The sequence below is a fragment of the Python bivittatus genome, unplaced genomic scaffold (genome assembly GCF_059951505.1).
Source record: "Python bivittatus isolate LINGU-HERP-01145 unplaced genomic scaffold, Pbiv_v1 ctg000020_np1212, whole genome shotgun sequence".
Taxonomy (NCBI): Eukaryota; Metazoa; Chordata; class Lepidosauria; order Squamata; family Pythonidae; genus Python; species Python bivittatus.
The window spans coordinates 72183786-72198636 of NW_028277030.1; the positions used below are offsets into that span (position 1 = coordinate 72183786).

Genomic DNA, 14851 nt, shown 5'->3' on the forward strand with positions numbered 1-14851 from the left:
TAAGACTTCTGACAAAATCAGTGCTTAGATTTAACTAGATCAATTGGAATTCATTTTGAGCATTTTAACCAGGCTTGTGGGTTGATTTTATATTATCAAGTCTATAAAGGTGGTTGTTGTTTTTTTAATGTTGGTAATGTAACTGACTTTAGTTATCTAATGTTAATTACCCTGACTTAGGTCTGTATGATTTTATTTATCTATTTATGTTTAAAGTTTGTGTACCACCCTTCAGATTCAAGCAATTGATCCATGGACAAGTTGAATAAGTTTAGATAGGCAAAACCAAGAAAAATTTTGAAATGAAAAACATAATTCTTTGAGTGTTGGGGTGGGGATATTAGTTATTCTTCTGGGTTGGTTTTGCCTATTGTACAGCTCCATTTGCAGTGCAGATCGAAAGGGAACTGCCTGCTACTAAGTGAGGCCATTGATCCATCAAACAGAAATTGCTTGGGGAGTATTCTGCCCAAGGGTAGTTCCCCTTGTCTTGCTCAAGTCCTCCTACCTGAGATGAAGTAAGTGAAAATGCCAAAGACTGGGCTTGTGTCATTTTAATTCCAAATTGCTTGCTCTGCTGCTGAGTTACCTCTAGTTCCTGAATAACAATAAGGCAACAGCATTGTGGTGCAATTTTTTCCACAGGTGTTCATGTTGGACACCCAGTGCTCCCCAAAGACACCAAATAACAAGGAAGGATTTGAACATGCTCAGTCTTGTGTGCTTATTATTGAGCTGCCTCCTGATAAGAAGTCCAATGGCCACTCACAAAAAAGGTAAGGGGCACATTTCTGTGATGAAACCACAAGCAAAATGAGGCAACATATAAATACAAGCATAAAGAAAGACACTTTATGCTTGTATTTATATCTGGATATATCTCAGTGTGAATATATAATCCAGCAGATCAGATGTTTTCAAACTCTGCTCTACCATGCCCCCCTTAAATAATAAATAAATGTGTGTGAACACAGGGAATGGGGTTGGACAAGAAATAAATATACCACCACTTGCTTTTTGTCTTTAAATTTTAATTGGTACATCATGGGATGCTCAAGCTTTGCAATAAAATAAGGAGCATAGACTGCAGCAAATGTTGACCATGGTCCCATTGTGCCTGCGCAAGATTAAAAGGATGGTGACTCTCTCTCTCTGAGTTGCTCATGACCCCAAGCAGTCCTGACCCACAGTTTGAGAAGTCCAGCATTACATGCAGTGGGGGATTGCACGATTCTTGGAACATCCAGCCATTTCAGTCTTGCCTCAGAATAAGAGTGTGGTGGTGAACTTCCTCAGGTACCCATGCTTGAGATGCAGATGCTGACGGCAGATCATAGATTTGCGTCTTTAATGCTGAGTTAGCCAAAGTATGTGAGAGGGAAGGGGGAATACATGTACAATGAAACTTTTTTTTTCAAGAAGTTATTGCAGAAAGCCAACAGCCCTTAAATCCTGATTTCTGGTTTAATTGTGAGCATTTGTACAAACTATGAACTCATTTTAGGAATATAATATATAACATTCATGCTGTCCCATTTCTCAGCCTATTCTGATTGGGACTTAACTCCTTAATTTTTTTAAGCAGGGATACTATTGTCCCTCTTTACAAGACTTGCTACAACCATGGGTTTGCTTGCTTGCTTATTTTATCTTCTCTTGCATGTCAGAATCAGGAAGTGAACTGCAGTTTTGTTTTCACTTAGTAGAGTTTCTCTTTTTCTGTCTGATTTTCCTTTATAATGCTGCAACCAATACACAGGAAACTTGGGTAAGACAGAGTTTCTTTCCTTCAACACAATTTTAAGCCAAAAGCCAAATCATGTATTTTCTTAAATGGCATTTGAGATACAGAAATTTGTCCACCGAAAGTATCCTCTTAGCTACTTAAGAAATTTAAATAGTTGCTTAAAAAGAACTGCTGTTCCCTGACTATCTATTTTAAAAGGGGAGATGCTTTCCTACCCTTTTCAGACTAATTCAGCAAGGAAGAAGGCCAGTACAGTTGCAACTTCAGCTCTTGGATGAATTGCAACCTCTGTCAGATGCATTTGTAACATGGAAACCCTTGAAAGTTCCTGTGTATGTTCCACCCCTCCCTCTTTCCACACTGCGGCGTGCAAATATTCCATAGTGAGATATCTGCTATTTTACCAGTAATGAATATGGTACCAAGGACATCTTCCCTCCATGCAGAATTTCCGGCACATTGTGACAACTCACTGTAAAGCTTGCATGCATGCCAAAAGAGAAAACATCACCACCACTTCTACCTCCAAACTGAAATATGCATGAAACAGGGCATGTTATATTGGCTAGTCTTTTACCTAGCATGTCTCAGAAAGCCACATCTTCAATGCCAGAAAACAAATGCCAGATTTCCATCACCAGAGAGTGTTAAAACACAATGAAAGGACTATAAACACAACAGCAATTAACAAAACCCACACAGTGCAAGAACAAGTTGCAGTATGATAAGCAGTATTAGTTAATGTTTACAACAAAAATTCATAATAACTATGCAGTGATTATTACCTTATCACCTGAAGCTTCTTGGAGAAAAAGACAAATATAACTAAGCAATTCAAGAAATGTTGAGATTCTAAATTCTCTCTCTTTCTTTCTTTTTCTGCTACATGAAGTATCCCTTTCAGAACAATTGTAGTGAGCCTGCTTTCCCACCAAGTGCTGCTGCAGAATTTATATGATATTTTGTTGGAAGAATTTGTGAAAGCGCCCTCACACGCTGAAGAAAAGATAATACACCAACTGCCAGAAACCAAACTCACTGGTTTCCTCAGGTACATTTCTATGCAGAACTTGGCTGTCATCTTTGACTTACTGCTGGACTCATACCGAACAGCTAGAGAGTTTGATACAAGGACTGGGTTGAAATGCTTGCTCAAAAAAGTATCTGGCATTGGTGGGGCTGCCAACTTGTACCGCCAGTCAGCCATGAGCTTCAATATCTACTTCCATGCTTTGATCTGTGCTATTGTGACCAATCAGGAAAATATCACTGCAGAACAAGTGAAGAAAATCCTTTTTGAAGATGATGAAAGGAGCACCGATTCATCCCAACAATGCTCTTCAGAAGATGAAGACATTTTTGAAGAGACTGCTCAAGTCAGCCCACCAAGGGGGAAGGAGAAGAGGCAGTGGAGGGCCCGGTTGCCATCTCTGAGTGTTCAACCTGTGAGCAATGCAGACTGGGCTTGGTTAATCAAAAGGCTTCACAAGCTCTGCATGGAGTTATGTAATAACTACATTCAGATGCATTTGGATTTGGAAAATAGTGCTGATGAGCTCCCTGTCTTCAGAGGAGACCCTTTCTTCATCCTTCCATCCTTTCAATCAGAAACATCCACACCATCTACTGGAGGCCTTTCTGGAAAAGACACCCCTTCAGAAGATGATAAAAGCCAGATTAGGGACTCACTCACAGAAAACATCACTCCTAAGGGAAGTACAGACATTCTGCTGCTTCCACCACTGAGCCCCAAAATGGAGAAGAAAGACCAAGGCAGAAAAAAAGAATGGTGGGAGAGTGCTAGCAACAAAATTTACACCATAGCAACAGATAAAACCATATCAAAACTAATGACAGAATATAAGAAAAGAAAACAACAGCAGCATAACTTGGCTAATTTCTCCAAAGAGATGAAAGCTGACAAGAAAGGGGATCCACTTGGCACAAGAGGGCCAGATTCACCCCTCCCCCAACGGCCACAAAATTTGATTGATCAAGGCCAAATGAGGCACTCCTTTAGTGCAGGACCAGAGATTCTGAGACAAGAAAAGAGGCCACGCTCCGGGTCAACTGTCAGCTCACTCAGTATATCAGTCCGGGATGGTGAGGCACAAATACAGGTAAGAAAGGAGAAGAAGAGAGGAAATAAAGTGGAAGAACTTTAAATTTGAGATTTAATATTTAATATTGGGGCACTTGCTTTCCTAATTGGTTTTTAAACAGAAACCTACAATTATATAATAAAATATGAGACACGTGCGACTACACAATGAGCCTTAAGCATATGGCACCTTTAGCACAATGTTCAGGTATTGTTGTATACATGAAGATATACACAGATACCTACATATAGAATATACACATACAGCTTCTTGGCCAAAGTGACCTATTCTGACTTATCTCCATGTGACACACCCCGACAACCATTTGAGTATCTTATGCAGCTCTGGGAGTTTTTCATGATTAATTCAAATGCCAACAAGGTCCTTGTGACACTTCCTACAATAAGCTAGTATCCAATATTTTCTGATTCAATTTAATTTAATTCATTCAATTTAGTCACCACCTGACTCCAAACTGACTCTGGGCGGTATACAATAAAAGCAACAGAATAAAAATAGAATACAATAAATATGAAAAAAAAATAAAAGAAATAAACAACAAGAACTGATGGCAGACCCGGCTATCCACACCCACACACAATTTGGCAGGGGCCTGAACCACCATAACCCAAGGCCTGGGAGAACAGCCAGATATTTAAGGCTTTCCAGTATGCCAGCAGGGTGGGAGCCACATAGATATTGGGGGGAATCTCATTCCAGAGGGCAGGCACCATGACAGAAGGCATGCTTCCAGGTCCCAATTGATGACATTGTTTAATTGAAGGGAGCCAGAGCGTGTGAATCATGTTGGATTGAACTGGCTGGGATGGTCCCACGGGAGATAGGCAGTCCCTCAAGTAACCAGGCCCTGTGCCATGTAGAGTTTTATAGGTCCTAACCGGCACCTTGAATTGTACCCAGAAGCATACCAGTAACCAGAGCAGTGCGTGAAGCAGAAGAGTCACATGGACATTCTGAGGCGTGCCCATTGTCAGGTTCAGCCTGCACCGCACGCCTAGGAACTTGCCCAGCCGCGCTTTAGTCAATTTCACCGCTCGAGCGCTAGCGCAGAAAGAGGAAATGCGAAACCGCAAGCTAATGAATGGGCCCCCTGGCGCCACTTCACTAATCTGGAGGGGATGCGTTGTGTTAAGCCAGAGGGCCGCGGGTGCTATAGACAAAGGAGAGAGCCGCAGAATTGAGGAAGAGATCAGCGCGCGAGGGGATGCTCCTGGCTGGGCGCGCGACAGAAGCCCCAACGAAGGCAACGACCATGCAACAATCAAAGAAACAAGAGAACTGGGCTGAACCTGCCATTCCAGTAGAAGGGGGGGATTACAGGGGGCAATCTGCAATCTAATTTGTAATATGTAACCTAGCAACGGGGCCCGCGGGGGGGGGGATTGAGACAACTATAAAGGAGTAATGTAAATGTACCAAGCCAGTCCTGGCTTTGCTTGTGACTGCTACGTTGCGCACGAGTGGACCTCTCTTGTGAGCCACACGTGTCACGGGAGTTTCTCTGTCGAGCGGGGCAAACCTTACGCCCATCACTGCCTGCGCCACTGCGTTCTAGACAAATTGAAACTTCCAAGTAGTCTTCAAGGGCAGCTCCACAGAGCGCATTGCAGTGGTTGAACCTTTTAGTTATTTCCTTTTAGTTTTTCACTTTTGGCATGTTTGTCATGCTAGCTTCTTTATGCGTCTTGGCATGGATCAACTAGATATGGTACCAGAAGATAGAAAAGGTTTGCTAAGTGTCACTCCTCTAAAGAAATTAATCTCCTTCCTTGGGCAGCTTACGTTGATAGCCCTATTACTCAAGCCTGGGAAAACAACTTTTCATACTGAACTGCTTGTGTTCTCACTTAACGTTGATGTTGTGTTTTTTCTGAAGGTGTCCTTCTAAAGGTTTTCCCTATTGACGTATCTTCTTTTTGCATTGTCCTGATTTATATATTTCTTCACTCTCTTCTTTTTCTCTCTCTGCCTTGTTTTAGGCATGGACCAACATGGTTCTGACCGTTCTTAACCAGATTCAATCCCTACCAGACCAGATCTTCATTGCCCTCCAGCCAGCAGTATTCCCCTGCATCAGCCAGTTGACTTGCCACGTGACAGACATTCGGGTTCGTCAGGCTCTGAGGGAATGGCTGGGAAGAGTGGGCAGGGTTTATGACATCATTGTGTAGAAAACTTTGGTTGCCTTATGAAATAGAGACTGAATCTAATGTACTTCGAGGCATACAAATAAAGTGCATTTGTTGACAACGTATCTATAAAAACGGTAGAAGGATGTACATCTGCCTGGTTGCTAGTCAGTAATAACTAACAAGATCTATCCCGTGCTGATAAATCTTAAGAGCACAGTGTAGTCATACTCATGACACCAGAGAATGTGACAGAGCAGAGTATGGCAGAAGGAGACTTTGTATTATGTTTGAAATAGGTTTTCAGGCAGGCTGATATATGAAAGCTCAGTATGTTTGATATTGCAAATTTTTTTGCAAAAAAAAAAAAGAATTTCTTTTGCAGGAAGGTAGCAAAAAAGATTGTGGAGCAAGGCAAGTAGTATTGGAATGGACACATTCATATAATAGACTTGGTCAAGACTGACCATTGAGAATGTAATGATTGCTGAGATGTCTTTAGTATAGATTTTTGTTATGTCTCGAATGAGGCATCTGATCCTTAAATCATCTAAGTTAAAAAAAAAAAGATGTACCAATGAATAGATGGGCCCATTTATTCTCACCTTTCTAAAACAGGCAATGAAAATTAGACCTCCTAACTTAAGAAGTGACTATATTTTCAATGTGATTGTACCAGGTTTTCAGATACAAGTTCTTACCATCTTAGAGGTAGGTGCCACGGATTATTTCATATTGCTATAAGGTGCCTATCCAGAAGTTGTATAGTTAACCCCTGGTAGAATTGTCAAATGTTCATTTGAGAAATGAGTTCAAATCATTTCTCTCCTTTTGATGCCAACCTAAGACCAAAAATATGTATGTTTTCTCTTTTCTGTAAATTGCAAACAGTGACACTACTTAGATTTTCTGGTTCTATAGTCCTCTCCCATCCCTCCACCGTAAGTTAACAAATGCCGTAAAATTTACAGGTGTCCCACGTTTTCTGTTTTCAGGCTTTCCATTTTGTATTGCCTGACTTCTTTGTCAGAGCAAAAGAATCTGAAAATTAGGTTTGTGAATAGAATATGTAGAGTTATCAATTTTTTGCCCGTACAACAAATCGGTAAAATAGATTGCGCTCAGAGATTATTTAGTGACCTTTATGATTTCATGGCCAAGCAGAAATATCATCCACTCATCATTCTTTTCTTAAGCCAAGCTGGCTGACATCCATAGCTGAATATAAAGAAACGTTAGAAACATTCTGTTAACTATGGGACAGATTAGGCCACACATTTATTTATTTACTATATTCATACAAAATGTTTTCTTGCAGTATATAGAGTAGACCATAACTTTAAAGATTAGTATATAATTTAATAGGCTAGTTACAACTGAGAAAAAAATACACAAGGAAGGGGAAATAGACAAGTTTATATAATATGGCCATTATACAAGACATTTCTTAAATAAGAGGAAAGAAGTCCGTATGCAATTTGTAGGGAAGCCAGAAGTGATGGAGTAGTGGAGTGGCTGTGAGTGGAAGCAGCTCCAGGGAGGAGCAGTCAATGAGGTGTCAGTCCCAGTAAGCCTAGGGAAAGGCAGCTATCACCTCATTTTGCCTTCCACATCAGCATTTCCACCCTGTCAACTTCTCACACTGAAATTGACCATGATTGTCTTAACTTCAGACCTCAAAACATATAGAATGCTCAGGGGACCTGATGAGTCACTTGGTGTTTTCTCTCCCTCCAGCTGACCAATAGCAGAATGCAAAGAACTTCATCCCCCTCACCCAATTTCTCTGTAATGATCATACAGAAACATAAATTCCACACAAAAAGAAATTTTAAAACAACTGGCACTCTCCCTCTATGTTTTTCACTACATTTATTTCTGTGCCTTTGTCTGTTTTGCCCAAAAAACCACACCCTCCCCCCCCCCCCGAGAAGTTGCTGTGATGGGAAGCTATGTGAGGCTTGGTTGATTGTAAAAAATCCAAACAACAGCACTAATATCCTCCAAAGGTTTCCCAGCCACCTCAGCACCAACCCTTTCATACATTTAGAAACTACCATGAATGGTAAAAGTGAAATGACATGTTGTTGACAATTTTGCCACCAGCCACTATTCTTTAGAGCTGTGACTAATGCTTCATGTTCCTATTCCTATGTTGGTGTGGGTGAGTGAAGGAAGATGAGTTCTAAATGGGATGTCCATGTTGGAAACTTATGGATCAGGATGCCAGGGTGGGAGATGAGCTTGGGCAGATAGCAGGGGAGGCATGAGATTCTGTCAATGAGAAAACCAGCAGCCCACAAGGACTGCGGAACCAGTGATTAAGTCACTTTAGTTCCAAAAGGAAGTGCCACGAGATCAGTCTGGTCTGGAACTGGTCCCAAAGGAATTGAGAACACTGGTGTGGAAGTGCCTACAGCCAAATGCTAGTGAATCCCAGCTAGGCCAGTAAAGGGGAGCTCACCCTTGAACTACTGTTAAATCTGAACAGCTGGCTGTCATGTTTCACTGCTCCAAAAATAATACGTAGCATGTGAGCTCCCCCACTTCCATCAGGTTTTACATGAATATGATCAAACCCTGCATCTGCCTTCCCTCTCTTTGTTAAGCCATTGTTGGTGAAGATGCCCAAATGAGAGCAGTAGCTCTTGTCTCGGCAAATGTTAGAGGGCACCAGCAAAGTCCTCTGTGTGCCATGTTGGGATACAGTTGGGATCTAACTTATGAACAGCACAGCACTGCCTGTTGTGCTAGCCTTCATTTTCAATCTCAGTCATTGGATGAATGGAAGAGCCTTAATCAGCCTGGTTTATGATGCCTTGCAGCTTGCTTGAACAGTGAACTGCACTGTTTTCTTTGCTTCCCCTTTTTCTCATTCAGCTAACAGAGGACTTTGAATGTACGAGTTATGTCAGCTGCTGCTGAACCTTAGTGATTGTCTATTATGAATTATGAAATTCTTTGTCAATGCTGTGCCCTGAGATGATTGTTTGATTTTTCTATTTGTTTGTTTTTTAAGCTTTAAATAATGCAGTGTTTCTATGGTTCTGTGTTTTAGGGGAGCATTTTGACATGGTGTGTACCTACGTTGTTTGTTAGTGAGATCTTATATGCAACTCTAGCTTGTCACTTTGAAGCATCTGTTGAACATGGTCACTTGAGCAAAAAGACAGAAACACACACACCGGATGTCTTCATCTGTTCTCCTGAATGCTGAAAAAAAAATGTTTGGATTTCAAATGCTGCTTTTCAGTACTATCCTGTTGGGTATAGGTTACTTGTACATTGTGTGTGTGAAGTAACAAAGTGCTGTGTAACAAACTGGTAGGGCCACTATTACAAAGCAGGCAACAATGGATTATTATTTATTTTGATGAAGGGAAGTATTAAACATTCCTGCCACTACCAAGAATGACCATTGATTGTAAACCATTCCAATTGCTGCTGTTAGATACGCAACAGTTCATGCTGAAGATCAGGATATTATTTATTTATTTATTTATTTATGTATTTGGGGTGATTATAAGTATTATGTAACTCTAAGATGTAAGTTGGCTGCAAGTTCAGCCAAACCTGAAGAAAAAGTGCCTCCTTCTGAGGATTGGTAGATGATGTCAAGGGAGGAACTAGAAAGTTAACTTGATACTTAATTGAAAATCACTGACTGGAGGGACAAGATTCTTATTTTTAATGCTTTCAACTTCCATAGCCTTATTATGTCATAAAATGTCATAAAACTGGGCGGCACACTTGCCTGTGGAGCTTTCTGCCTTGCAAGCCATGGGTACACATTCGTTTTGGTGGAGAGCCATTAGACTTTATGTGTGCGCTGATCTGTCTGTCCTTCCCATTTTCCAAATGACCAAGCTCTTGTGAGCCCAGAGCTCATGTTTGCACTGCAATCTTGCAAGGCCCTCCTGGGTCAGGGAATCACATTTCTCCAGTAGGGCCTGCAAAATCAGTCATACCTTCACTGACTTGGTTTCCACCCATCTCAAAATGGGAAATGGGCAGGGGAAAGGGCATTCTTCAGGGCAGAAACTTGCACCACTTCACTATGCAACGATTGGGTTGTGATTATGGGATCTAGGATGGAATTTGCACATTACAGGAATCAGAGGGCAGTCACAGAATGTATCGATGCTCTGTATCCATTTTATTTGTTTACATCCATAAAGGATAGTGCAATTTATGGTGGGCCCTGATATCCATACTCTAAATACTCTCCTACTAGCAGCTGCCCCTGATTTGGAGGCAGAAGTAGGAGAAAATGCTGTCAGCAGCGACAGAAGGTATAGGAGTGAGAACCTTCACACAATACTGTTATGTATATGCAGAGTTGTTGTCTGTGATGGCAGCCGGTGAGTTTTGTTTTGTAGCATACAATTCTGAGAGAAAATGCTCGGCCTTAACTGAAGGGAAAGTTGCTCTAGGAACTTCACTCTTTGAGCAATTTATTGATTATCTTAACCAGTTCCTGCAATGATCACTTTCCCCAGACAGATCCTATGCCAAACAGTAAAGTACAACCCCCAAAGGAGCATCTGCTCTCTTATACCAAAGATCCAATTTGTTAAAAAAATAAAAATCAAATGCGATGTTTGCCACAATTAGGCTTGTACCATTCGGTGGGCATGAAAGGACAGGAATCCAAACTATTCTGAAGGGGACAAAGACATTTGGGGCCACTTTCCATCCAACTTTTACTCTTGAATGTGCATAGACTTTGGTCAATGTAATTCTCTAAGCCAGTGTTTCTCAACCTTAGCAACTTTAAGATAGGTGGACTTCAACTCCCAGAATTGGCTGGCTGGGGAATTCTGGGAGTTGAAGTCCACCTATCTTAAAGTTGCTAAGGTTGAGAAGCACTGCTCTAAGCACTTAAAGGGTTGAAAAAAGGTTGGGTGTAAAAAACTACAGGTCCAGGATGTATTGAGACCCTAAGTAGGTCCTCAGTTTGTTGTCTTTGCATTTGTTTTATGGTGGCCACTGAAAGTCTATGAGGAATACCTGTTGACAAATTGTCTGGATCCTGCCATAGCTTTCTTTGTGCTCTTAAAATAAAAATGCCTCCCCAGGCCCTCTTCTTCTTTTGGTATATGTGGGGGGGGGGGGGGAGGGACATATCTGAACAGTTTTTCTTGTGTCTGTGTTCATCGTAAGCCACTTTGCAAAATGTATTTTGTGTATATTTTGTTCAAAGGGAATTCTTAAAGGAGGATATTTTAAAACAAATCATAATTATTTGTGTTGCTTGTGTTGTAGAATAAAGTAACTACAAAAACTAAAGCATTTGCCAAGTGTGGAGATTTTATTTATTTACTTGGAATATCAATAATACAATACAAAAGTGCTACTGAATAACTAATTGTTGCATCTCTTAATTTTGGAACAATTCTGTTTTTTGTCCTGTTGAGACAACTGACTTGACTATCCACAGTTGTCATTCTGAAAATAGGATCATGCCGAATCTAAATGCTATCAGAAAGTTGTTGAATTTTGGCAAGTTGTTGTTGTTGTTTCCTTAATTCAACTTTAAAGGCTGTGTGAAGATTTCAACTGTAAGTATTCCGACTGCACTAACAAGCGGTTTTATTTTCATTAATGACTCTGTCTGAGAGACTCCATATATGAACATAGCCCTCTTAATCGGTTTAGAGTCTCAGATTTTCAGTTATTGCAACAATTGAGCTGATAGGAAATGGTTAAATCCCTTTCAGAGAAGAAGGCTGGGCCAAAGAACTTTTTCGTTCCTGTTCCTTCAGATATTTGGCTCTGTCTTCTCAGAGAGGATTGGATTTGTTCTGTCTCTTGCCTGTAGGTGGCAGATCCTCAAAGAGATTGCTGCCCACTCAGAGAAGCAGCAACACTGGCAGCTGTCAGACAGTGGTACGGCAGCTATTTTGGCCAGCCCTTCCATATTCATCAGGTGTTGCATGGCAGAGCAGTTTATGTTATTTTCTCTGGCAGTGTCTTTGGCTCTCCAGTGCTACAGAAAGTGCTATGAGTTGATCCAACCTAGAGGATATTTAGTTAGTTAGTTAGTTAGTTAGTTAGTTAGTTAGTTAGTTAGTTATTAGATTTATCTCCACCCATCTCCCCCTAATGGGGTACTCTGGGCGGCTCACACGATCCATTAAAACAGTAAATATATATAAAATTACAGAAAACATAAAAACTATACAAAGCATTACCAAAAAACATCCAAGAGGCCAATGGTTTCCAGAGCTGCAGACGACAGGCTTCTAAGGGACTAGCCATCCCCACACTTGATGTCTTCCCTCCTCACCCCGGGTCAAGTGGCAAAGCCAGGTCTTCAAATCCCTCTGGAAGGCCAGGAGTGAAGGGGCCAATCTCAGCTCCGGGGGCAGGATATTTCAAAGGGCAGAGACAGACAGACAGACATTGCAAAATATATAGCAAATATTGCTATAGGTCATCCTTTTTCCTGTTGCCTCCATCGTTCTGGTGACTTTAGTTGGGCTTACTGTGTGACCTTCTGATCACTGGATAATAAACTTAACAGTCCTACTCAAGGAAAGAAATTAGACAATAAAATGTCCATTAGACCTATTATGTATTTATTATCACATGATTTCTAGTGTAATGAGCTGAATCTATTGGTTACAAGTAATAAAGACTGTTATCTAGTCAATTCCCGTGGTTGAAATGCAGCGGTGCAATCTTGAGGCGGAGGGAGTGGCGGCATGTAGAGCATGGGTTGCCCATTCCTGGATTGGGGGCTGGAAAGAGGAAAGAGTTAAATTGCCTCTCCTTTACTATTATGATCCCATTATAGTGTTTGTTATTTGCATTTTAATAGATTTGAAAGTTAAATGCAAAGGGACACATTGGCTAGAATTGAACAATACCCCTAACTGGAGCAGTTAAGAGTGCAGCATGGCACTGGGGGCAGTTTTAAACAATAGCAGGGCAATTGTGAGTCAAATAACCCTTTCCTACTCAGCTGTGTTGTGCAAATCCAAAAGACCTGTTAAGAACCCAAGCCCTGTCTAATCAGACCTCCAAAATAATGAGGCAGAGGTACAAGAGAAGCAGAAAAAAATGTCAGGCACTCTGACAAAACTCACGGCTAAGGCCTGGAAGCACGGAATATGCTGGCTGTAGCACCCAACACCCCCCCCCCAGTGTCACTTGGGATGCTGTCTACCTGCCCAAAGGGGATTTAATGACTATGTTCTACAACCCACTGTAGTCCTTTCTAGTTTGGCCCATAAGCTATCCTCGTTCAGTTCAGTTTGTAATTATAAAAGAAATTAAGTGGACAGATGTGGAGACTTCCAGAAACAGATGTGGAGTTTATTATGGGAGGGGACAAACAGAATACAATACTGCCGACTTCTCATACTAGACACAATTGAATTGCCACCTGTTTTGCCCAACTCCTTTAGCAATGTCATATGAATAATAGCTGCTTACCACTATCTATCAACATCTTGCCTAAAGATTAACAGATTATGAATCAAATTATGTTTAATAACCTTATGGAGCTTTTGGCAAGTAGGAGTATCCTAAATCCCAGCATTAAGGCTCAGTATAAGTTAGATAATGCCATTTTGTTGTCAGAAGATTCTTGCTTACTTTCAGAAAGTATGGTGAACTATATTTGCTTTCTACTTAATAGTAATAACTATTGCTGGGAATAATGGCAGAAAGTGAAGAACTAAAGAGCCTCTTGATGAGGGTGAAAGAGGAGAGTGCGAAAGCTGGCTTGAAACTCAACATTAAAAAAACTAAGATCATGGCATCTGGACCCATCAGTTCCTGGCAAATAGAAGGGGTAGAAATGGAAGCAGTAACAGACTTCATTTATTTGGGCTCCAAGATCACCGCAGATGGAGACTGCAGCCATGAAATTAAAAGACGCTTGCTCCTTGGGAGGAAAGCTATGGCAAACCTAGATAGCATACTAAAAAGCAGAGATGTCACCTTGCCGACAAAGATCTGCATAGTCAAAGCTATGGTTTTTCCAGTAGTAACGTATGGCTGTGAGAGCTGGACCATAAAGAAGGCTGAGCGCCGAAGAACTGACGCCTTTGAACTGTGGTGCTGGAGAAGACTCTTAAGAGTCCCCTGGACTGCTAGGAGGTCAAACCAGTCAATCTTAAAGGAAATCAACCCTGATTGCTCATTGGAAGGATTGATAATGAAGCTTAAGCTCAGATACTTTGGTCACCTAATGCGAGGAGAGGAGTCTTTGGAAAAGACCCTGATTCTGGGAAAGATTGAAGGCAAAAAGAGAAGAGGACGGCAGAGGATGAGATGGTTAGATAGCATCACTGAAGCAATAAGCATGAAACTGAGCAAACTCAGGGAGGCAGTGAAGGACAGGAAGGCCTGGCACAATATGGTTCATGGGGTCACGAAGAGTCAGACACAACTTAACGACTGAACAACAACAACAATTGCTGGGGAAAAAACCCTCATTGAGATGTTCAGTCCCCTGAGCAATTAAACAGAAACAGTGGATCTATGCTTGATTGCCCTGTGAGGAACCCCAACTTTGCCTCACTTCCCTGTTGTCCAGTCCTGGTAGGATTACCAACCTTGTGCTACCAAAAGCCAAATAATCACTAGATGGCAGTAAAGAGGTGTAGAAAACTCTCTTTACTGCTCTGTAGTGGTTGACTCAATCTTTGCAGTTGAGGTGCAGTAGCCCTGGACTCCCTAAAGCCTTTCAAGTGTTACAGGAGAAGCTCTCATGGAATAACCTGCTGCACTCTACTCATCCTATATCAGTGATGTAGCCATCTGATTTAGAATAATAATTACTCAGTCTCTTAGATCAGGTGGGAATCCTATATGTGTGGGCCAAAATCCCTACTTCAGAT

At 41.3% G+C, this 14851-nt stretch overlaps 1 protein-coding gene across 1 annotated transcript in view; it reads left to right on the forward strand.

Moving 5' to 3' along the window:
* Positions 1 to 11248, forward strand: part of ARFGEF3 (ARFGEF family member 3) — an 86395-nt gene extending 75147 nt beyond the window's left edge. Inside the window, exons 32-34 of the mRNA XM_007433314.4 lie at positions 646 to 776; positions 2640 to 3867; positions 5850 to 11248. Coding sequence (XP_007433376.3) covers positions 646 to 776; positions 2640 to 3867; positions 5850 to 6041 — 1551 coding nt within the window. The 3' untranslated portion in view covers positions 6042 to 11248. The remainder of the gene's footprint in view (positions 1 to 645; positions 777 to 2639; positions 3868 to 5849) is intronic.
* The last annotated feature ends 3603 nt before the right edge of the window (positions 11249 to 14851 follow it).